A 23,005-nucleotide genomic window follows, 5' to 3' on the forward strand; every position below is an offset into this window, starting at 1 on the left:
ATGGGTACCACTTAAATATTTAAAATTATTTGGGTGCACTTAGTGAGCCTGGCTTTCTCAGAGATTGCATTTCTTGCTGGAGGCTTGTGTGTGCTGCTGAGCCCCTGCTCCAGGTGGCATGCTGGGCAGCTGTGACCTGTGCCCCCCTGCTCATACCTGGTGGCTTGGGTGGCAAGTGGTGTGACTGGCTGTGACAGCAATCTCTAGCCTCTGCCTGCCTGTTCTCAAATGTGAAAGTTCAAATAGGCTGAAATGGGACTTTCAGGTTCTGCTAACTAAGATGTGGGACACCTGTTACACTCCTTGGGAAAGTTAGAGTTGATCTACATGTTATTTTAAAACAAGTCTTAGCGTTCACCTCTTGGGGAAAGTCTGTGTATATTGATCTTCATATTACAAAATAAAATACTCTCAGTTTTGCTTAGGTTATTCATTGTTTTAAAAAGATTTTCCTACGTGTCAGTGTAGTTTCTAAGGCTATGAATGTGGTAGGAAATCTTCCTCATGTTCTGCAGGAATGGTACCAGCTGAGAACAAACTATCCTAAGCCACAGAGCACTTTTGGTTGGTAACAGGTGCATTGCATAAGCCAGTGGAGCAATACTGTTAGCCCGAATATGCTGCCTGTGAATTAAGAGAAATGGAGAAAGGAGCAAGAGAGAGGAACTTCTCTGCCTTATGCTCTGAGCCCCAGCTGCTCCAATTGATCTCCTCACCAGTGGTTTTTAAATCCCAAGCCCCATTTTCCTGCGTTTTGTAACATTCATCTTCTATAACCACAAGATAACAGGATATGCTCACAAGAGAAAATACAGCTGTCAGGTTCATTCACTAAATTATCTCCATGTTCCATCTGAATGTCTGTCAAGCTAAGTCAGAGTTTTGAGTTCCTCTGTCTGGGTGATATATAGCTTTATATATATATATAAATATATGAAGCCATGCCCCGCAGCAGCCATGTGTCTCAGGTAGTTGCTTAGTGGTCTCTTCAGATGAAGCATGGGTTTAGGAACAATCCCTTCAGGGCTGGAATTGTTTAGGACTCGCTCCATTGGGTAAATTCTAAAGAACAGGGAAATTAGGGACCATACTTTAAAAGACATCATCCTGATTTTTCCATTTAAATGAAGATATTTGTTTATTCATTTCACTTGTTTTCCTTGCCTGTATCCTTAAAAATAATACCAGGACCCTAGTGGCTTAATCTTTGTGTAATGTGTAATCAGATTTGTTTGCAGAACCATCGAGAAATTAATGTGATTTCACATGTAGTAGGTTTTGTTTACTTGATGGTGTTTAACATTTAAAGAATATGTGTTTTGTTACTAATTTCCTGTATTTTTCCTAGTTCTCTAATCGTGTACATTTTCTTTTCCAAACTCAACTGAGTAATACTTTGCACGCACGCTTGACACGCTGCAGAAATCATTGTAAAGCCTTGTCTGCAGAGGATATAGTCTGGCAGTGCTTGCAGAAGTCACAAACCATACTATTTGAGAAACTTACACTTTACTGAATTCAGAAAAAGCATCTGGTGTTAAGTGGTAAATCGTGCTATTGTGAGCTTGAATTAAAATGTCTTGTTTCTCATTGCAGGCATCTTTTTCACAAGTCCTGTGTAGACCCCTGGCTGCTAGACCATCGTACCTGCCCTATGTGTAAAATGAATATTTTAAAAGCTCTAGGGATCCCGGTAAGCACACTAGAGGGGAGCTGTCTGGGGCAAAAAGGGAAGACCAGCCATGTGGGTGCATCCCCAGACCTTTGCTTGTCTGCTCCCATCCTACTCTTCTGACCATGTTATTGATGTGTTAATAATGTGTTAAGGATAATAGAAGCTGGTCTGGGCAGCTACCTCTCTCCTTCACCCTACTTATGTTACCAAGGAAGAGTCTTTACTGGGATTCATGTGTCTGTTACTGCCCAGCTTGTGGAGCAGGTATCATTTACTCGTGTTCAGGTGGATCTGTGTTCTTTCATATTGCTTTTATTTATGTTTCAAATCAGGGCTGGATTTATTTTTACAATCCCACACTGAGTTTAAATCTCAAAGTAGAAGATATGCAATTAAAATTTTCCCTGATACACCAGTCGAGGACAGCTAGTGGCTTATTTTAGGGAGGCAAATCTCTTTTCTGTCTGATTTCTCTTGAAGTTTATCTGTGGCGAGCTCTGTACTGCTAATTCCAATTAGGAAGATTTCTATCAGTGACTAAATACGTGTCAGACCATGTGCCTTATAAGAAATGGTTAAGCTCTTTATTGTTTGATACATCTCGATGTGGTTAGAATCAGTTAAAACAATTGATCATTTTAGGTTGTATGTTTCCACTCAGTGCATATCCTGTCTGCCATACAGTTTCCTAACTGCAGTTATTGGAGATCAGGGGCTTATCCAGGAAGCAGTGAGTCACTTTCCTACAGTGTGTGAGTCTTGCCACGTGTCACTGAAGTTCAATACTGAAACGCTGCTGGTCAGTACATTAACAGGTGCTGTAGATACCCTCCCAAGTTGGTGACATGTTAATTGACAAATGAAAGAATTATATGAAAGTAAAACACATAATAAGAACGTATTAGGGAAGCTGATGTTGCCACTCCCCAGAAGATCCGTTTTGTGGAGACAAGGGGCAGGTTGATGCAGAAAAAGCTTTATGGCACGTGATGAAGTTTGTTTTTACAGGAGGAGGCAAGCGTGTTAGTCAACCTAACATAATCCTAATTTCCACTGCTAAAAATGCAGTGGAAAAATGACATAAAGCATTGTAGTTAGCGTAACTCATCATTACAGTTGGGATAACTTTTCTTCTATAAGTGTATATTATCTTTGAAATATTAAAAGATGAAAGAGCTGTTAAATTGGTGTTTCAGACGTAACAAAAGGATCGGTGCCATTCAGCATTGCTGTGTGCAGGTTTAAATACAGAATTTTTTCCCCAGGTTCCATATCACAGTTCATAGACCTGGCAGTGAAATTACCCAGGATTTCGATACCTCTTCTCTATACCTAGCATACTTCCCATGGCTTTATTCCACACCATGCAGTAGCATGCAATTCCTGCTCTCAGGGCGGTCCATTCCTCTCGATATTTTTGCTTCATTACCAGAACAAACAAATACAGACCTCCACTGAACTGCAGTGAGATGTTTTGGCCTTTCCAGAAAGTTCAGTACCTTCAGTCAGTAGTTACATCCAGAAAGGAGACTCAGAGATCTCACTGACACTGCTGAAGGCCAAGCATGTCTGCAAATCAGCCACAGGTTATCTGAGCCTGGGTACATCAAGGGGAGGAAGAACATGCCTAGAGGCCATGTGTGAAAGCTTCGAGTTTCATGACTGGCTTTACACAACAAACAGCTCTGTAACAGCAGGTAAGGAGGTTGTGGATGCCCCATCCCTGGAGACATTCGAGGCCAGGCTGGATGTGTCTTTGGGGAGCCTGGTCTGGTGGTTGGTGACCCTGCCCATGACAGGTGGTCAAAACTTGATGATCTTTATGGTACTTTTCAACCCAGGCCATTCGCCATTCTATGATTCTTTGTTTCTATGATTCTATGAACTTAATTGCCAGGAATAATTTAAAGCACCATTCAGTTCACAAACCCTTTGTCTTACTTCTCACAACTCCCAGTCTTGTTCTTTCTACATTGTGTGGCAGAAGGGGGATGTGTTCTGTTTCCCTCAATGAGAGATTCCCACATAAATTTTTTGTGGAAATTACTGTTCTTGTAATTAAGGATACTGTTGTAATCCACATATACAGCAAGGTCAAATGGAGATTTCAGTCAACTTCAGTACTAATCTCTGAACAGTAAAATCGGACACTTGGATATTAATGTGCCAATAGCAGATCTTGCTCAGATGAATTTATTTTCTTAATTTCAGTTAAAATTTCCCTATCTTGTTCTAAAACAACAAACTGAAAACAGCCTGCTGCATTGTTTGGAGAAAGCATGCTGGCTTCCACCTGCAGAAGCATTGCTTACATTTAGGGAGGGAGAGCTGCATGTCAGCTTTACCCCTTGAAGTGAATTGCAGTAGGAGCTGTTGTTGCTGGGAGCAAATGGTGGCCTTCACTTTGGGGCTTTCCTTTGGCTTGACTGCAAAGGAAACAGTCTGAGAGCCTCTGCTAACTTCAGGTTTAAATTCCTGTACTGTTATCAGTTGGTGCTCTTCTGTTTTCTCTGCCTTTTCTTTCTAAACTCTTAATCCTCTCCTGCCTCATCTCCTGCCCCTGCTTCTCCTCTGCGTAGCTTCCTCCTGCCCAGTATTGCTGCACATGTTCCCAGTCCCTGCTCAGCTCCCAGGACCTTTCTCCAGCTGCCCACAAACTGTGCGTCCTCACCCTTCTCCTTGCTGTGGGCAGCAGCTGAGGGGTGGGCCCAGGAGGACATTGTTCCTGTGTCATTGTTCCTGTGTGGTGCTTTCTGGTGCCACAGGGAGCTTCCCATCACCGCAGAAAGCCCTGCAGTCCCAAATAAGCCACCAGGCTTTATCAGCAGCATTCATTAACTGATTTTTTCAGAGGCTCATGATTTATCTAGATGTCAGTAGGCTGTTGTTGGAAAAGACATTTCCCAGGAAGAAGCTGTAAAGCTCTAGGGCTTCTCAGCGAGAGGTGGCAAACGTTTCTGTGGAGCGGATAAAGCAAAATGCCATTCCCTAACCATGTTCTTGAGTCTTGCCGAGCCATCTTAGCTGAAATTTCCATGCAGAGAAAAGAAGCCTTAGGCAAGCAGCAGGCTCTGTTGGGAGGCTTGAGCATAAATGGCCCAAATCCTTTGCAGGCTTATACAATGGGAGGAATGAGAAAATCTTAACCGTAGGCAGGCCTGTTACCGTTCTTTCCTGCCAACTGTGTGTTTGTCCTATGGTGGTTGTTAAAGAGCTGGTCTGTGCAACTTTGGATTGATCGTGCCTCATTTAGCAGGAAGACCCAGGATTCTCCGGAAAATGATTAGTTAAAAAAACAAAAGTTAAATATTTCAATTCAATTCACATCTAAACTCTCTGTTTAGCTTGTAACAAAGGGCTTCAGATTGTCTGCCCTCAAACCAGGTTCTTCAGCTGCAATGAAGCACCAAAGTGACTGTGCTGATTTTCACAGTAGCTGAGCACTCAACCATCCCAGCTTTTCACTGGGGTACTCTGCAGCTCAGGAGGATAATTAACTAAATATCTATCAGCAAACATTTGGCGTAACCTTTTCTACTGGTATATCCAGCTCACCGACTTTGCTGCTTCTGGCTGTAATATTTTAAGTAAATTATCAGTGGAAGTGTCCTTCTGTTTCAAAGTCCTACACTGCTTTTGGGGTGATTGTATCACATAGAATAGAATGCTCCCTCTGCTTCTCCTTCCTTTCTGCAAATATCTGCTGGATATGCAGACAGCTGCATTTTTGGCAGGGATTGGGTGACTTGAAGCTATTCACTAAGATCCTTAGCCAAGCGCTCAGAATACAAAGCCTTCCCTTGACTGTGGTGGAATTGTGCCCTCAAAACACTTACAAGCAGGGAATGAGTGAAACCAATATAATTAAACTTAGAAAATGTATCTGGGTCACTCTAACAGCAAAATCCATAGTATATTAGTTTTCAATCAGTATTTCATATCATCGATTTTATAGTATGCTGCTTAATCTGGAGTGTTTTTTCCAACACTCATCATTTGGGAGTAAAGGGATTAATTATATTGAGCAGTGTTATTTTAGATTCTTCAATGTTTGGTTTGGCTTTCAATTATAATCCCCTGTTTTTAAAGGTTTAAAAGTTGGCGATAAAGTCCCATTCTAGGAATAGTTGGAATCGGAGCAAAGGATAGACAACCAATCCCTTGAAAAAAATTAGACATCATTTTTCTTGCAGTAGAAAAATAAAACAGGTCTTTTTTCTTTAAGATGCAGTGCCCTCAAAACCAAATCTCATTTAAAAATGAAATTGTGAAGGCGTTTGTTTTAACAGCTAAGAGCGATAGATCTAATGAACATTTCTGAGTCCAAGTCCTACAGATAAATAATTGGTATTTCACTTAGGAAAGTACAAGTTCCATGGGTTCCATTAAAGCTAGATACATCTGAACATGCCTTTATCCCAGCTGTAAGGAGCTCTCCCTGCCTGTGGATTAGGCTGGAGCCTGACTATGGCAATTCTAATTTTTATCCCAAATTTCAGCTTGTGGATATCAGTCATCTGGGGATTATGTAAAATTCCTGTCTTTTTCATCAGGAGCATTAGTGAAAAAATAGTCATGAGGGGGCAACAATCAGACAGGGAATGTATGGGAGAAGAGAAAACATGCCAAGTTCCTGGTTCTGCAAAAAAAAAAAAAAAATCCAGCATATGGTAACCTTCTGAGTTCAGAGGGATTACTCTTGTGCTTAAAGCTAAGCCCTCTGTTTATGTTTTTGCTGTATATGTTGCTTAGTTTCTAGACGCCTGATGTTGGAGGCAGGCAAGTAGTGAGATTTTCAGAAATGCCTTCATGCAGGCATGTCCAACCCATGGCTGCACCCTGCCCCACACCCGCCGATATCCCATTCTGTGTTGTTGCTGTGCAATAGCAGGCAGCGGAGGGGCACTGTGCCCAAATGGCATCTGACATGGAAGTGGGTATGAAGCAAAGGTGTGTTAATTCCTCCTTGTGGAAAAAATGGCACCCACTGACATTCATCGATACTTGCTGAACATTTCTGGAGACCAAACAGTGGATGTGAGCACAGTGAGGTGGTAAGTGGTGTGTTTCAGCAGTGGCAATACCTCTGCTGGTGCAGACTTTGGTGAGCGTGGCATGCAGTCTCTTGTTTATCACTGACAAAAATGCACAGTTAATGGTAGTGGCTATGTTGAAAAAGTGTTTTGTAGCTGAGAATTTTCTCTATTAAATAACATTCTTGTGCTCTTTGTACCTGTTGTCATTTCAATGGAAATAAATAGGAGGCATTATTTTCAGACTGATCTATGTATATGCTGCCCAAGACAGTTTCTCTTCCCTCAGTGCATCCCAGGCAAGCCAAAAGGTTGGACACACGTGCCTTAGCATGTGAGATACCTGAGCATAGCAAAAAATCAGAGCAGAGTTCATCTCCTCTGACTTGAGCCCTCCAAACACAGAATTTCCAGTCTAGCAGTTTAAACCCCCTCTGTGTTTAGTGGTAATCAGTAGGAAGGTAGAGGGGGCAGTTCATACCAGTTACCACTGAGGGGAAGAAATTATATGGCAAAATTACCTTCAGGTCATTCAGGTTACAGTAAGCCTAAATGACTAATCCGGATCATCTGTCTGATTCCTGGGCAGTAAACATAAATGGGAGCAACTTAACTTTATGCATTTCCTAACTGAGCAAGGTATCTACATAACTGTAGCTCAACCTTGCAATGTTCCTCTGTCAATTTAAAGGCTCTGTACCCTAACATGCAGTACCTTCATTTCTGAATTAACCTTTTGTTTGTTTGTTTTTGCAGTATATCAAAACTTCAAAACCCAGTTCTTGAAATAGTTGTGCCAAAATGTTTTCTCCATGCCTTGGGGAAAACTTAATCTTCCTAAGCGGGCTAATGGCACATGAATCTCTTTCAAAAGGCTCTTTCCCTCTGTGTTTTTCACCATTGTTAATGGAGAGCTCCATAGTAGTTGCTGATATATGAATGGGAGCATCCGATCTTGATCGGGTCGGCATAAAGAAATCAAGGGTAGAAATTAGTCTTTAAGTGCTCAGCTCGGACGTAGTCTTCTTACTGGACGAACAATTCTTCCTGCCTTCTGGTGCTCACTTGAAATCTCAGTGTTCTTCCTGAAGAGGTACTCTCATGCCAAGTTTTGCAGCACAAAAGCTGCACAATACATTGCTTCCCTCTCAGCTCAGTGAAAATTCAAACACCTGGCTTGAAGAACTTGGCTCATGCTGTACGAATAGTCATGTTCATATAAAACTGAAAAAGAGAAGAAATTACGCAGATCTAGTTTCCATCCCTGGTGTCTGAATCACAAAGAAAGAAAGAATCTGGACTGAGTCTTCAGTTTCCCAATATTGTTTGTTTGTTTATTTTCTCATCATTCTACTTATGTGGAAAACGTAGCATTAGCAAAGGGGACAATCTTGTGATTTTAAAATACGTGCCTTATCAACAGCTTTGGCTTCTATTTTTTGCTCCTCAGATGTAGATGCACCCACAGGCAATTCCCATGAATTCCTATTCCTGGAAGCTCTGATATCCGCTCTATAGAATGTATATTTAGGGAAACAGTGATCATCCCCCTTCAGCTACTGTCTGTTTACATTTATAATCTGACTCAGCAGTCTGCCTGTGTTGAACAGATCGTATCAATAAGTACACTATTTTTTCAATTTACACATTCCCAAAAACCTCTCAGTGTAAATAATGGTATTTAGAGACCGTGAATGAGAGTTTGGCAGTGGATATTTCTAATGCATGCTTTGGGTCTCTCTTGCAACAGATTGTATCAAGCTTGTGAACTGTGCGTGTTCATTCATCATCTGTTGCCGTTTTCAGTACTTGTTTGTAAGCACTTCCGTGGGAATCGAGAAAGTGGCAGTAGAGCAGTGGGCCTAAGAAAAAGTGAAAAAGTGAGAGCAGGTGAATTTAAGTGTTTTTATGAAGTAAAAGCTCGTTTTTCTTCTTTCCCTTCTCATTAGCCCAACGCAGACTGCATGGATGATATACCTCCAGACTTGGAAGCCTCCATAGGAGGACCACCAACCAACCAGATAACAGGAGCCAGCGATATAACGGTGAACGAGAGCTCTGTAGCCCTGGATCCCCCGGTGCGGACTGTGGGAGTACTACAAGTAATCCAAGACGTAGACTCCTTTCCCCAGGCTGGGGAGGGCAACTTCACAACAAGCAGTAAGTTCCTCTTTGTGGCAGAATTTGCACGGAAAGAAATGGTTAGAAACTTGAATCGCAAACCAATATTTAATGGGGGAAAAGTGGCCTTTGAGGGCTTTTATACTAGAGCAGTGGGGCCTTATGTTAAGCCCAGAGGAACTCCACAAGGTACGTAGTTAAAGATATCGTGTCGTTATGCTGTTCTGCAAACACTGTGTGTAGTGTTTGTCTGTGTGCAAACACTGTGTGCCCCTGGTCTAGAAAAAAAAGGAAGTTGAATTCTGATTTTTGTCTTTCCTTTCATCTTTTTGTGTCAACTGGAGCTCATTGGGTTATTTATTTTTGGTTTTCTCATTTTATAAGGTTTGATGGTCAGAGTTCCTGCACTTGAGCATGGTGAAATAACACTGCCAATTCTTAGTAAAAATGAGAAATTTGAATATTTTCAGTGGTTGGTTTTCACTTCTTCAAAGGCTGCCATTTCAGCTACAGACTCTCAAAATGTCTGCACTCTGTTCCTAAAAATGATGTTCCTTGTTGAAAATCTACTGACGGTTTAAAAAGAACGTTTGTCAGCTGCTTTGATTGAGGATTGTAGTAGACTAAAATTCTTCTTATTAGGTAAAATAGTAGATCAGTAGGAAATACATATCTGTTTGATACCAGTTCTTATATTAGTATTCTATGATTCTATTGACAAGAATATTGTAGAAAAAAATCATCAGATATACTTGAAGGGAGTCAGAAGAATATGAAAATACAGGTTTGTGTGTAGATCTAGCATGGGTCCTGGGAAAGAAAAAAAAAAAAAGCGTTTTTACATATTAGTCTGGGCCTGAGTGCAAAATCAAGCAATAGTATGATGTGTGAACGATGGAAGAGATATGAAGGGACTCTTATCACAGCCAGTGTGATGGCAGTGAAACACTTGTGACCTTAGCTATAAGTGACCCAGAAATGAATTTTTAATTTTTCTCCCTGTTGGTTAGGTTAGATACTTGTTTCAATTTTGGTCCTTTTACGGTCAAAATTCAGGATCCAACAAGGTCATTGACACAGCTGTGACTTTCTTAAGCCTTTTTGGATGCTGGCAAGGGCTGTTCAAAATGAGGTGTTATTTTCTTCCTTCCAGTAATTGTTTTTAAAAACATTTTATGCTGATATAAACTGTGAGGGAGGAGTTTTACATCACAGTATCTCAATACTACCAAAGACTGGGCTAGACTCTGGTTTCAGCTGTTCTCCTGTGATGTTCCTGTAGCCAGCAGCTCCCCTAGCAGGTAATACCCTTTTCCCACTGTTCTTCACAAGGCCCAGTACTGAGGTAGGAAAGAAGGGACCAACAGCAATAGCTGCATGGCCCGCACTGTGAAAAAACAGCAGTCTGGTGTAAAACCCAGCACAGGGGGCAATCCGTGCTTTTCATCCCAGGATCTTGGCACACTGAGAAGCAGTTCTGCTGGTTTGCCATCGGTGGTTACAGTGGTGTCGAGGCAGCCAGGGAGCACAAGAACTCAGTAATGCTCCAGCCTCTCTCTTCCCCTTCCCTCTGGTTTGTTCCTAGAGTCTGTAGAAGGGTAGTGTCAGTGCGAACACATCTGTTCTTTGTTTTCCAAGTTGCCAGCTAAATAACTGATGGAAAAACTTTCTTTGAGCCAGAGGAGCAAAATAGGCATGTGGAGATGCTTTATTTTGCCTTCATGCCCTCCCTTTTTCCCATAAGCTTTGATGTCACTGGACAATAGTCACTTAACACTAGGCAGTGCTGAGGGCTGACAGCAGAGTCCATGGACAAGGCACTTGCAGGAAAGCCAGTAGTGTGTCCAGGAACACAGCTGGTAGCAAACCATGGAGCTCACTCAACTGTCTTTAATATGTAGCCAGGAACTTTCATTTGGATTTCTCATGTCAGTGGAGTACAGTACTTGTATACTAGTCAGTTGTAGGTGAGCAAGTTTACGTGCTGTCATCGCCACATCGCGAGCAGTGCAATTTGCAGTGGTTCCCAGAAACAGCCATTTGGTCTCTTTTTGTAGTGTATCTCCCAGCAAAGAAAAGCTCTTTGGTTGGAAGCTAGAAGCTGATTCCAGCAGTGATGGGAATTTATCCCTCTGACTTGCATATGTGGCTTTGTTGGTGTTCAAGCACTCTAAAAGGTAGAGCCTAGCATCACAGGTAGAGAAGAGGGAATATTTTGGACCGCTATGTAGTTGTAGTGTGAGACCAAATGCTAACTAAATCAGAGGGCAACTTTAGGCTAAATAACTGGGTCACAGCTGTCATATAGTTGGGGCTTTGTAAGTGTTGTGTCAGTATATTGTATTCAGGCATTATATTTCTCGTTTTCAGAATCCTCATAGTTACACAACTTCTGAGCTCGCTGCGTGTGCCCTTTCTGTGAACTGTCCTGCCTGGGAATTTATAAGTGCTGACACTGATTGCTCCTAGGAATCTTTGCTGAAGATACTAGATTATGGCCTCTTTATATAGCACTGGTGATGGGAACACACTGCAAGGCTGAATTTCTGCAAGAAGTTTTTCTTCCTCTTGTTACTGAATCTCTGTTGACTGCCAGTGCAGTCTTGATGTGACACCCTTATGCCCAGCAGCATAAGCACCCATTCTTGCATCCCTTTGTTTTCCTGGCAGAACTCAGTAGTCCAGGAGGTAATGGTCTTGCTGCCTAATTTCCATTCATTTCTGCAATACTTTTTGTTTAATTGTCATTGCATCCCTTTGGCTTGTTGATTAATAATTCTGGTATTGTTTTCTTGGTTTGGGTTTAATTTTCCTTTCTGTGTTTCCACTGAGCATTCAGAGCCAGAAGAGCTCCCACAGTGTGTATGGAGGGGGGATGTTTCCAGAGTACTGTTCACATTGGGTGAAATTCTGTCTCCGTTAAAATCTGGTGGCAAAGCTCCCACCTTCTTCAGTGAGGCTAGTTTTTCATTTTTGGAACTCAGCCAGTGCTTTCCTTTTCATTTCTGTGTGTGTGCTCAGCAGACATTTCTCTCCCTCTTTTTTCCCCCCCAGTGTTCTAGAACAGATAATGTCTTCCACAGGAATTTTGGCAACGTGGTGTGCTATGAACATCTGGTTGGTCTTCATCTGGAGGCCTGTCCCTAAAGAGTCCCTTGCTAAACTCCTGTGTAGTAGCACTGAACACTAAAATATGAACCAGCAATTTCTGTCAGATGGCTTCTACCAACATCCAAGCCTTCAACAAGCTTTTTAGAGGTGTCTACAGACCAAATACTGTTCAGTGTTTAGTCTTAGTCTTTAGTCTCTTTGCTCTTTTTGCTGGGATTTTGTGCAGAATTTTGGGATAACATCTTGAAATGTGGAATTTCTATTATCAGTTGCTGAAAATGGAGGGATGGGAAAAATTTAAAACTGGAATGGGGTAGGAAAAAAGGAGGACAAAAGAAGTGTGTGAAATGCACACACCTCATCTCAGCTGAGTTTTCTGTTTTGACGTAATACAACAAGTCCAGAAGAGGGCTGCAAAAGTCATCAGAAGGCTGGAGCACCTCTCCTATGAGAATAGGCTGAGAGAGCTGGGTTTGTTTAGCCTAGTAAATAGAAGGCTCAGGGGAGACCTTAGAGTGGTCTACCAGTAGCTAAAGAGGGTCTACAACAAAGATAGACCCTTAAGCAGGGTGTGTAGTGCAAGGACACTAATGGTGATGAGAAAGCAGCATCTAGATATGTTAAAAGTTGAACATCTGATACTTGAAGGAGGAAAACTAAATATTCTTTTTTTCATCTTTTATAGTATCCATGGTCGTTTGCTAATTACTGTAATAGGTAATGTGCACTGCCTTCATTTTTGCTGTATGTTGGTATTTTTTTTTAATTTAGAGAAGCTGTTCTGTTCTTCATGACTTCAGTGTCATGTTCTCTCATGCTATGTAAGACCTCAGAAATCACACCTACACTGTCTCTGCAGTTGGAGGAATATTCATAGATAGCTCTACTGCAAACACGGGGGGGGGGGAGGGGTTAATATGAAAAAACACAATTTCTCCCCAATGGTAGCTTGTTGCCTGCAAAGTCCACTGAGTTTGGCATGCTGTATGGCTGCGTGTGCAGTCTAGGGAATACCAATAGCTCCTTTTCTACCTCCCATTTTGTTCCTTCCATGAAACCCTGACAGCATAAAGCTCATCATGACTGTTAGGACACCTTCAAGTCTCTTTGATAGCTCTTCATTAAATCTATTAATATAACTTCTTAAGTAATTATTTTGAGCTGTGTGTATCTAAAATGTCTTTCTGAAGAATAATCAGTCTTTGGAAGAGCATGAAAGCGCATGGTAAGAATCTGATCTGCTGTTGTCTTGCAACCACTTGACTGTTCTTCGTTGCTATTATTAGAGGTTTTTTTAAGCAGATGTAAAGGGGGGAGGAAAAGGTGGAAAAATTCCCTAGCCACTAGTTAATACTGAAAGTTATTAACACTTGCATTAGCACTTAGCACAGTCCTTGAGACAGAATACTGATGGGACCTAGTTAAAGGCTGAGCAGATTGGGCCCCGTGTGCCTGGAGTATGACATAAGTCCTGGTGGCTCTATTAAAAGCTTGTGCGGATGTTGCACTAAATAGTTACCATGGACTGAAAATTCCACTGAGCTGAGGTCCTAGATATGTTTTGAGACTCATACCACTGCCAGCATAGCATTGGTGGTTTGAAAGGGCCACCAAGTTAGGCTTAACTGGCGCTAAAAATGTGCCCAGGATTGTTGCAGATACCTCAAACTCGTGGCAGGCTGCGTGTGTGAATAGTGAAGTTTTCCAGGTACAAAGCTGCTTTTCCATATGTTGAGATGTGAAGTGCAAAGTGTTTCAGTAGAGCAAACAGCAGAAAGAGTTGTTCAAAGAATGCTGTGAAACAAGGAACAAATTTAAAGTCTGGTGGGCTTTTTTTGTTTGTTTGATTTCACATCTGTTATGTACATTGGCATTCTGTATAGAGCTAAAAAGAAACTGTTGGTTCCCAAATTGCTCTTCCCCATAGACACATTAAGCTGTTCCTATGGCACGGTCAAGGTGCAGGGTAGGTACATACAGCTGTGCACTCATCTCTGCCTCTTAGACTTGTGCTTCCCTCCTGCAGAAACCAAGGGCAAGTGGCAGAGGAAGGACCTGACCCAGACTTTGATTCTGAAAGAGCCTGACAGTCTTTACCGAACAGTTAAAATATAATTATAAGAAAAATCAGCATCTCATCAGGTCTGTGAAATGCTGGGGTAACACATTTTTAAATTGTTGCAATAACAGTTCTGTGGCATCCCTGCAGCCAAGGTTGGGGAGGCTGGAGAGAAAATACTCTCCTTCAGTATGTCTGTCTCTGCATGCCAATGCTGAGGCAGTTACCACCTTGTCTCTCTGTCACAGATTACTTATTCCTGCCTCCGTGTTGTCCTTCCATTATACAGCTACCTTGTGAGCCCAGTCCAGAAGCCAGCTGATTTTTTTCTGTTTTTTTTTTCATCTGGATCAGTTCCTTGATGCAGAAGTAGTTGTGCCAGTAAACAGGAAGAAAGAAATTTGGAGAGCAAGAGAAAAGAAGGCCGTATAAGCCAGTTTTCTCAACACTATTGCCAAAAGCAAGCACACTATCTCAGAAGTACAGCGAGACCCTGTGCAGCTGTCTGTTTTGTCCAGAAATCAGAATAAACAAATACGCAAAGTAAGCATGATGTTTCAATTGTATACAAGCTGCTGTATATGGCTGCTGAATATGAAAGACATTTGAGATTTATCATGTTGTGATGAAACTCAGAAAGGAAAACTGCCATTGTGAAAGCTATGATGGCATGTGGAATTGTCCCCAGAAATACCATTTTCAATTGCTCTGGCTGTGCATTAAATGTGAACAGGGGAAAAGGGGACTGAAGACTGGGATCAGGCTCAACATAGCTTATATCTTTCTTTATACTTCACCATCTCAAACATGCAGCTAGATAAAGCATTGAACAACAGTGTGTGCAAAGCAAACAATGTAGAGTAAAATACAAATCTGAACTGTAGTCAGAGACCAGATCACTTAATACTAACTGTTCTCTTTGAGATATACTTGGTTCAGCATCGCGTGTGCAATCTGCTTGATTATTTAGGATTCTGTCTCACATCTCTAATCTCTATGGAGTTTTTGTTCTCATTAGTTTTTACACAAAAGCCTCCACTGAAATCATCAGGAAGTGCTGTTTAAGATGCAGCGTGCTACAGATATTCTGAATCTTTTTCTGGCCATTTCAGGATCAAAGACAAATAGGAGATAAAATGAGTGAGCTTGAATCAGCATCTGAACGGGAGAGTTAAGAAATCAGACTAAGCAGCAGGCAGACAGGGCCCTCTGGGAGGATGAAAACTTCAGGCTGAGCTACTGGAGGTGCTCATAAAAAGGAGTGCCATATTTGCTGTGGTCATCATTGATTCTGCTTGCATGTTCTCTTGTTCTGATTGCATTGCTTCCTGATGCACATTTTCCTGAGTGTACATTTTCTTCAGTGCTCCCACAGTGTCTTAAGGAGTTGGAAGCTGACTCAAATGAAGAAGTAAGCCAGGCAAGAGTTCTACTGATGTGCTTTTTTCAGTCGTTGGTATTTTCTCCTCATTCCTCTAGGCTAGTCTGTGAACAAGTGCCAAGGGCAGTATCCTGAGGAACATATTCAGGATGTGCTCAGTGTGGTGCACAGTGACATCAGGGCTGCATTAATGGGCTCCCAAAGTGGCCAGGGAATGTATGATGGAATATCCTTGCAACTCATCCTGTTTATTGTGACTATCTTTTAAAAGTGCCAATACCTTTGACTGTTCTTTTCCTGTTTAACTCATTGAGGCACTTGAGGAGCAGGCAAGAACATATGCTCTGTTCTGGCAATAATTAAACCTTATGTTAACACGCATATTAATGTGCAAAACAATTCACCTGGAAATCTCTGTGGTGGATTTCTGCAATATTTGCTACTGTCTAGACAGCCTCCAAATGTGATGTCCTGTACATATGACTACCCTTGCTTCAGGTTTCGCTTTGTGCAGGGGATATTGAAGATTGGAGATGTTACTGAACTTTATTACTTTATAATTGCTGTTGAAATGGTGATGGCATCAGTGAATGGTCTTTCTATGCATGAACAGCTCTCTGTCTGCAACGCCAAAGTAGTCTCAGAGTAGAAGCTTTTAGAAAAATGTTCCTCTGCAACCGGCTCTGGGAGATGGAATGAACACTCCCAGGTGCTGAGCAGCCTGCAGCCCAAAGATACCCCATAAAGGAAATAATTGTGAAGAAAAGCTGTGATAAAAAGACTTTATTTCTGGTTGTTCACACTCAAAATGTTTTGTTAAAATGCTGTAATGGCTGCGTATTCCACAGGGTGGAAACAATTTCATTTATTTGCAGTAATTCTTTTCTTCCTTTGTCTATTATGATTGAAACAAGCAAGTTAACTTTCCTTTTAAAAATAGAAAATATAACAGAAAATTTAAATTTACATTCACCTTCTAAAAGCCCTCTTAAGTAATGTAATGATATTTCAACTTAAGTATTAAAACCAAAAAACCTCCCAAGGCCTAAATATTTTTGGGAGCCATCGTTCTCAATGAGAAGTGTTGACATAGAAGACTTTGAATGGAAAAGCAAGGGCAGAAGGGATTAAAACTGAACTTAATGTCATGAAATGTTGACTCTGACTTTGCAGTAAAGTTCCCAAGAGTAATAATGAAGAGTTGGCACAAAGGTATTTTCATTTTTCTGAGGTTTTGTGTTTGGCTTCCAGGCATTGATATTTTATCTTTCCCAAGTACCTACCAGTGCTCATCTCTTCTGCCTCTCTGAAGAGCGTAAACACCTGCAATTCAAAAGAAGGTGGAATAAAAGTATGTATTCACCAGTGAGATTGAAATAGCCAGAATCTTTCAATGCAGAGAACAGTGTTTAAAAATTACTCTGTCCAATATGAAGTTTTACTTGCTGAGTGTTAAGGGTGGTCTTGATAATGATGATGGTGTCCAAATGACCTAATGACCATATTTTCCTGTAAAATTCCAGCTGCAGTTTGTCAAACTTCAGATGGCCTTACCCTTCCATTATCAAGAAGAAACTCTAGAAACTGGTATCTTTATCTTGGCCTTTTTCATGTTCTCTTGAGCATGTCAGCAAAAATCCATGGTGAGACAATAGCTTAGAGGGGCTTTTCTGATGCCAGTGGCTGCTCACTTGAAACTAGGCTGTAACTGTAAGTTTATTCAGAGGGAAACACAAAATGGCCCTAGGTAAACTAAGACTGGCTTCTTATTGATGTTCCTACTAGGTTTCCTACTACCCAGCCCAAGGCCTTTGAGTGCAGTTGGCCAGTGGGAAGGTAACCTGAGTGCTCTGACTGATATGTCTGGCTCTTGTGGCCTTTAGGTGACGTTGTGTTAGTCTTGCTGTTGACTGTTATGGTTGCCTCTCTCTGGGCTTTGTGTGTCACATCTTGCATTTTGTAAGCTAGCTAAGTGGAGCTAGCTTTGTTATTCGTGTTAACTGAGAGCTGGGAAAGCAAGAGATGCTAGTTAAATAAAGAGCAAAAATATGCTGGCATCCTTGCTTCAGGGCGATGAGACAAAATAGTTGGCAACACATCTCAGGAAGACAGATCAAGTTAAGCTTGTGCCATATTCTTGTTTATAGAGGTTCATTTTGGAGAGGAAAGGGAGACAAGTAGGAAGGAGGGAGGAGATCAGTTCAATTAAATAGAAATCTTTAACTTTGTTAATGTAAATTCTGACTTATTAAAATAAGCCATCTTTATAGATATATTATCATACAAGATTCAAACATAGCAGACCTGGTCTGACAGATGAAAGATTTATTTTTTAATGGGAAAAAAAAACAAACCTGTTCAAATGCTGCAGCATTTTCAAAGAAACTGTTGACTTTTTCCTTTATGAATGCTTCTCTCAATTGTTGTTCTGTACTTATATTTTCATAAGGAGGTTTCCATCTGTGGCCAGGGTCACACGCAGTGTTCAGTCAGAGCAGAGATGGCCACAACTGTAGGCAGAAAATCTCACCGATAGCAAACTACTGAGTAGGCTGCAGGAGAGATCAGAGGTGGAATAATTTCTGTTCAAAAACTGTACAGTTACACCAGAATGTAAAATGTGTAGCAAGGTTTGATGGGTTTGTGAGGTTTAAGAGAGAGGTTTTAGCAGCTGAACTCATCTGTCATTGTAGGATGTAAAAAATATATATTAATTAATCTCTGTGGGTTGGTGTTGTATAAAGTGTTCTTTTGAAACCTCAGCATTATAGCTTTTAACTGATACCTGCCTGTAGTCCTGCGCTGACAAAGAGATGAACAAAGTGACTGTGGAGCTTGTACAGTGAATGATACTAATTCCTAGCAGATCTGAAAGGGATTATATTGTGCAGCCCCTACAATAGCAGAGTATGTTCTACTACCCAGGATGTCCCCTCCAGACCACATCTCCTGAAGCTTCTTTTTTAAGTAAAATAAATACTTCACATGTTAAAAAAAAATAATAATAAATTGTTGTTTTGAAGCATGAATTCTGTCTTTTCTTGCTATTGTTTTAAAACAGTGTTGTCTCTGAGACTCCATAAAAGATGAAAAATCTGAAATGCTTCACTCTTTTCGGTTTACTTACTTTAAAGGAGACATTTGTGGTAGCTCCAGCAGTAGGTAGTGAGTCATCTTCAGTGTTCACTGTTCAGTGAAGGGCAGGGCTGTGCTCTCTGTGTGTGCATGAGTGAGGACAGGACTTACGTACCTATCAAGAATGCATGTGAACACAGTGCATTAGAAGTGAAATTTAGACTGTTCTCAGAGTAAATTTCCTTACATACAGGTTTTGTGATATTGAATATTAATGAAGGCTTTCTTGCAGAGTTTTTAAGTACTCCTAGAGGCCTCAGAAGTGTATGAAGGCTGCAAAAAGCTTGTAAGAAGGAGTCTGTGAAATGGTAGACCTCTTACAGGGTCACTGAGATGCTGTATGATTGAGGCTCCATGATTCTGTCCATGATTCTGTGTTGCTGTTTTTTTTACAAGAGATTTCTTCCACAGCTGAATTGCTCTTAAATCAATATTTGTCTTATGAACTGCAGTAAGTAGATAAACCATGGCATATAAAAAAAAAAAGTAATTAAGCTGTCCGATTCAAATCAGGTTGGGCCATCCTGTAAAGTTCAGGAACTTGTTTTCAGTTGGCTATTTGTGCTGTTTCTGTGATGTATTCTCTATTTTTATAGATTCGTGAGAAGTGATCTTTAGCCTAAGCAGCATGCTTTGGCTGGATATCTCTGAGTGTTTTGGGGGCATTTATCTCTACTGGGGCATGAGCATATGTTGGGAAAATAGAGAGTGTCAAATCCTGCAAGTCAGCGTCGGGCTGGTGGAAGGCAGGACACTGGTTTGTTGCAAGGTGTCAGAGGAAAAGGCAGCAGAAGGGGAAGTGTGACATACATTGTTACAGCCTCTGTGCATGCCTGCTGTTTGTGGGCAGCCCTTGGGTAGCACAGAGGCTGCTGAGCCTTCTGTGGATGACCACTGAATGCCATCCTGATCTGCCCAGACTTGGCAGGCATAGCAGTCCCACAGCTGTGCCCTGCTTTAGGCACTGGAGCTGCTGCTACTGCAGAGCCAGACCTGTTCTCAGACATGTTATTCTCTTGCATCACGAAGAAAGGAAGGCTGTTTTCTGCTGAAGGTAGAAGTTCATCTTTTAAAAGTCATTTTATTTGTGAGGGCAGTAAGAATGACATAACCTCTATGAGTACTGTGTTTCCTTGTGTGATTTTTTTTCTCTCTTTTAATTACATTACTATGTGCATTCTTTCCATATTTAATGAGAAGGCATCCCTGCGTTAAGGGAGTGAAATTTCAGCAAAGGATCACCAGTACCAGTGTACAAGGTGAGAGAGAAATTTCTACTGACATGCACAAAACTCAAGCACTGGGCTAAGGAGTTGACCCTCTGCAAATGTCCAGGGATCCCGGGTGGAGCCCACTGTTGGAAGGGAAGGTGGGATCATGGGGGAGATAGAAGGAAAGAAGATGTACATGTGCTTTACTTGAGTAATTCCACCACGGTTGTGCTTGTCAGCCATCTGCTTGTGCTTGTTTTCTCATTAAATTCTCTAATATATGCACAGCCATTTTTGTGATGCCTTTGCACAGATTTGTTTGTTGTAACTGCTCTTGAAAGTTCAGTCTGTGATTCGTCAGTGTGATGGGTTGCTAGTGACCTAGGGTTTTTTGAGAGCTTTTGTGGTTCGTGCTATTTAAAGAGGCAGAGTTGAAATCGTGCACACACTGCCGTGACGAGCAAACAGCCAGGCTGGTGTGAGCTCATCCAACCCCCTCATTCAGGAATTAGCAGGAGTTTGCTTTAAAGCAAGCTGTTGTTTTCTCTTACAGCTGTGTGACTGCTTGTGGTTGAGGAAGCAGTTCATAATGATTAAGCAAAAATGTTTTTTGTTTGTCACAGCAGCCTACGTTTCACACCAAGTTCTCAGGATTAATTGCCCCCATGCAGATTTTCACTGGCTAGTTGCCACCTTGTACATGAACTGAAGTAGGAGTGAGAAGCTTGTGACAGCCTTGAAGAAACGCTGCAATAAACTGATCTAGCCAGGCTCTGCTGGTCCTCTGTGATGTCCCAGCCCTGTAGTCCTTTGGTGAGTGCCTCTTCCAGGCACTGAGCCATACTTCTCCTGTTCCCCTGAGTGTCAGAGGTGGCATTCCTAGGCAGGCCGTGGTTCTAGGTGCCTGTGCAGGATCCTGCCATGTCAGGGCCGTTTGGCACAGATCACAGCAATTCGCTGTGGTTTCCCCCAGGCCTTGGTCCAGCAGGCCATGATGTGCCAGTCAGCCCCAGGCACAGGCACAGCTGAGGTCAAGAAGGACCAACAAGGAGGACAGTTTTGTGCAGCTACTTCTGCTAAAGAGGTTCCCAAGGAGAAGCCACGATAAACCAAGAAAAAGGTTTTGCAAACCACTTGCTTATGTCCAGCCTTCTGCTTTAACGTTATGTCATGCTTGGGGTTACCAGGGTACAACTGTGGTGTGACTGCAGTGAGGGATTTGGCCAGTATGTCTCTAGATCACTCTGTGAAAAGTTGTTTCTTCCTTCTGTTCCCTAAGAACAGAACAGAACTGAAGTTTCTCTTACCATTAGATGCTTGTTCATTGAATCCAGTGCACTGTGCATCTGAGTCAGCCTGTAATTTCCTTCTCCTTTCAGGCTTGCAGGAAGCAAAGCACACTGCTGACAGGGATTTTTAAAATATAAATAAAAAGGTCAGTCACAATAGCAGTCACCAGGATAGCCCATGGAAAGTGATACACCCACTTCAGACTGTGTGATTATACTTCTTGTATGTAAAAGTCTCTTTGTTATGACAGGCTGCCACTAGGCCATAGAGCATGTAACACATGCTGGGGTTACACACTTCTCACCTTGGCTACTGGAAAAATCCTTGCAATATTCCTTACACACCATTAACGTGACCAAGCACAATTATTTTTAACTTTGTCACTTAATGCTATTTGTTTTGCAACATCACCAAGGAGCCCTGGTCATTTAGCAGCTGCCAAGAAAACAAAAGCAGCCTCAGTGCCACACTTGGCGGCTCAGAAATTTAATGTCATGGTGCAGCAGGGATAGATTTTGCATGCAGAGAGTGCCTTCCCTTCCTTCCTCTTCTTCTGCATGCTTCTCCATTATTTTTGAAAGGTCATGGCAGTCTAGTGAAGTTCCAGCTGAATGGAAAAGGGGAAGCATGACCCCCGTTTTCAAGCAGGTAAAAAAAGGAAGATCCAGGGAACTACAGGCTAGTCAGTCTCACCTCTGTACCTTGCAAGATCATGGAGCAGATCCTCCTGAAGCCACATGGAAAATAAAGATGAGGTGGTTGGTGGTAACCAACATGGCTTCACCAAGGGTAAGTCATGCCTGACAAACCTGGTGGCCTTTTATGATGGAGTTACAGTGTTACTGCATAAAGGAAGAGCATCAGATGTCATCTACCTGGACTTGTGCAGTGTTTGATGCTGTCCTGCATGACATCCTGGTTGCCAGATTGGAGAAAGGAGGATTTTATGGATGGACCACTTGCTGGATAAGGAATTGGATAGAAACAGGGAAAGGGGAAATGGCTTTAGATTGGAAGAGGGTAGATTTAGACTAGATATTAGGAAGAAATTTGTACTGTGAGGTGCTGGAACAGGTTTTCCCCTGAGGTTGGCTGCATTATTAGCCCCATGACTGAGCCAGCCTATTCAGTTGCTAATCTCGCAAACATTTTTTTAAAATTAGTTTTCATGTATCTCTGTAAATTAACTTCCTGGCCAACCAGAGGAATGACAGGGCTAGATGACAGGAGGGCAAGCTAAGGCAGGGAGCTGGACCTCATCACTTGGCTCTGTCATGCTGCTGCTACACCAGTCTCTGCTTGAGCTGAGTCAGAAAGCAGGTCTGTGTGCAGAAATTTCAGAGTGTTAAAAACAATCAAAGACACCTGCACATGTGTTCTAGTGCTACTAGGGACTGCACAGTGCTAGTGAGTTTGGTTCAGTCTGGGCCCAAGAGGCATCTTCTAAGTTAATTTCGTAAAGGTTTGAATTAGACTTTTTGTTTGATGTTAAGTGGGAAATGTAATTTAATGGTTCTTTGAACTTTTAGAGTAGCGTAGAAAATGGCAGGATGTTACCAAAAGCAGCTAAGATCTTTCAGAAATAAAAATCTTTTAGTATTAATAATTTTACTAAAGTTCCTTAAGAATCAAAACTGTCGTGTTGTTGCATTTCCATTCTTCCGTACTTCTGAAGCTTTTCTCTTTTTTGAAACAACTGCATGAATAATTTCACATCTTCCAAATAATAATCAGCTTTAGCAGTCTGTACATTGAATGAAATGCATTCACATTTACTTCTGAAACTTGCTGTGGGCACCAGAACATGCAGTCCTGAGCAGAGACACAGCCAGAGCCGTGTTTTGGGATGGGCAGTGGCTTCCCAGTGCTGCTGTCTCCTTCCAGACAGCGAGAGGGCTTTGAGGGGCCTTGTAAAGGGTTAAGAGTCTGGATGTAAAGGAAACAGTATTTTTTGTCTGGCAATCAAATGTGGGGCCTAACTGATATAAG

General features: G+C 41.8%; 1 protein-coding gene and 1 long non-coding RNA gene across 3 annotated transcripts in view; one reads left to right on the forward strand and one right to left on the reverse strand.

The window, feature by feature from the left end:
• The window catches only part of RNF150 (ring finger protein 150), a 117,479-nt gene that overhangs the window by 81,472 nt on the left and 13,002 nt on the right, over positions 1-23,005 (forward strand). Inside the window, exons 5-6 of the mRNA XM_031588821.2 lie at positions 1,597-1,693; positions 8,658-8,868. Coding sequence (XP_031444681.1) covers positions 1,597-1,693; positions 8,658-8,868 — 308 coding nt within the window. The remainder of the gene's footprint in view (positions 1-1,596; positions 1,694-8,657; positions 8,869-23,005) is intronic.
• Positions 16,317-22,551, reverse strand: LOC116226109 (uncharacterized). Of its 2 annotated transcripts, none has more exons than XR_016465807.1 (4): positions 21,710-22,551; positions 21,034-21,126; positions 18,508-18,630; positions 16,317-17,932 (listed from the first exon to the last, which is right to left on the reverse strand). It is a non-coding gene; the product is annotated as an uncharacterized LOC116226109 (long non-coding RNA). The 2 variants fall into 2 exon arrangements; XR_004166235.2 differs by having other exon boundaries at positions 21,034-21,129.

This window comes from Phasianus colchicus, chromosome 4 (assembly GCF_987193195.1).
Source record: "Phasianus colchicus chromosome 4, bPhaCol1.hap1.1, whole genome shotgun sequence".
Classification (NCBI taxonomy): Eukaryota; Metazoa; Chordata; class Aves; order Galliformes; family Phasianidae; genus Phasianus; species Phasianus colchicus.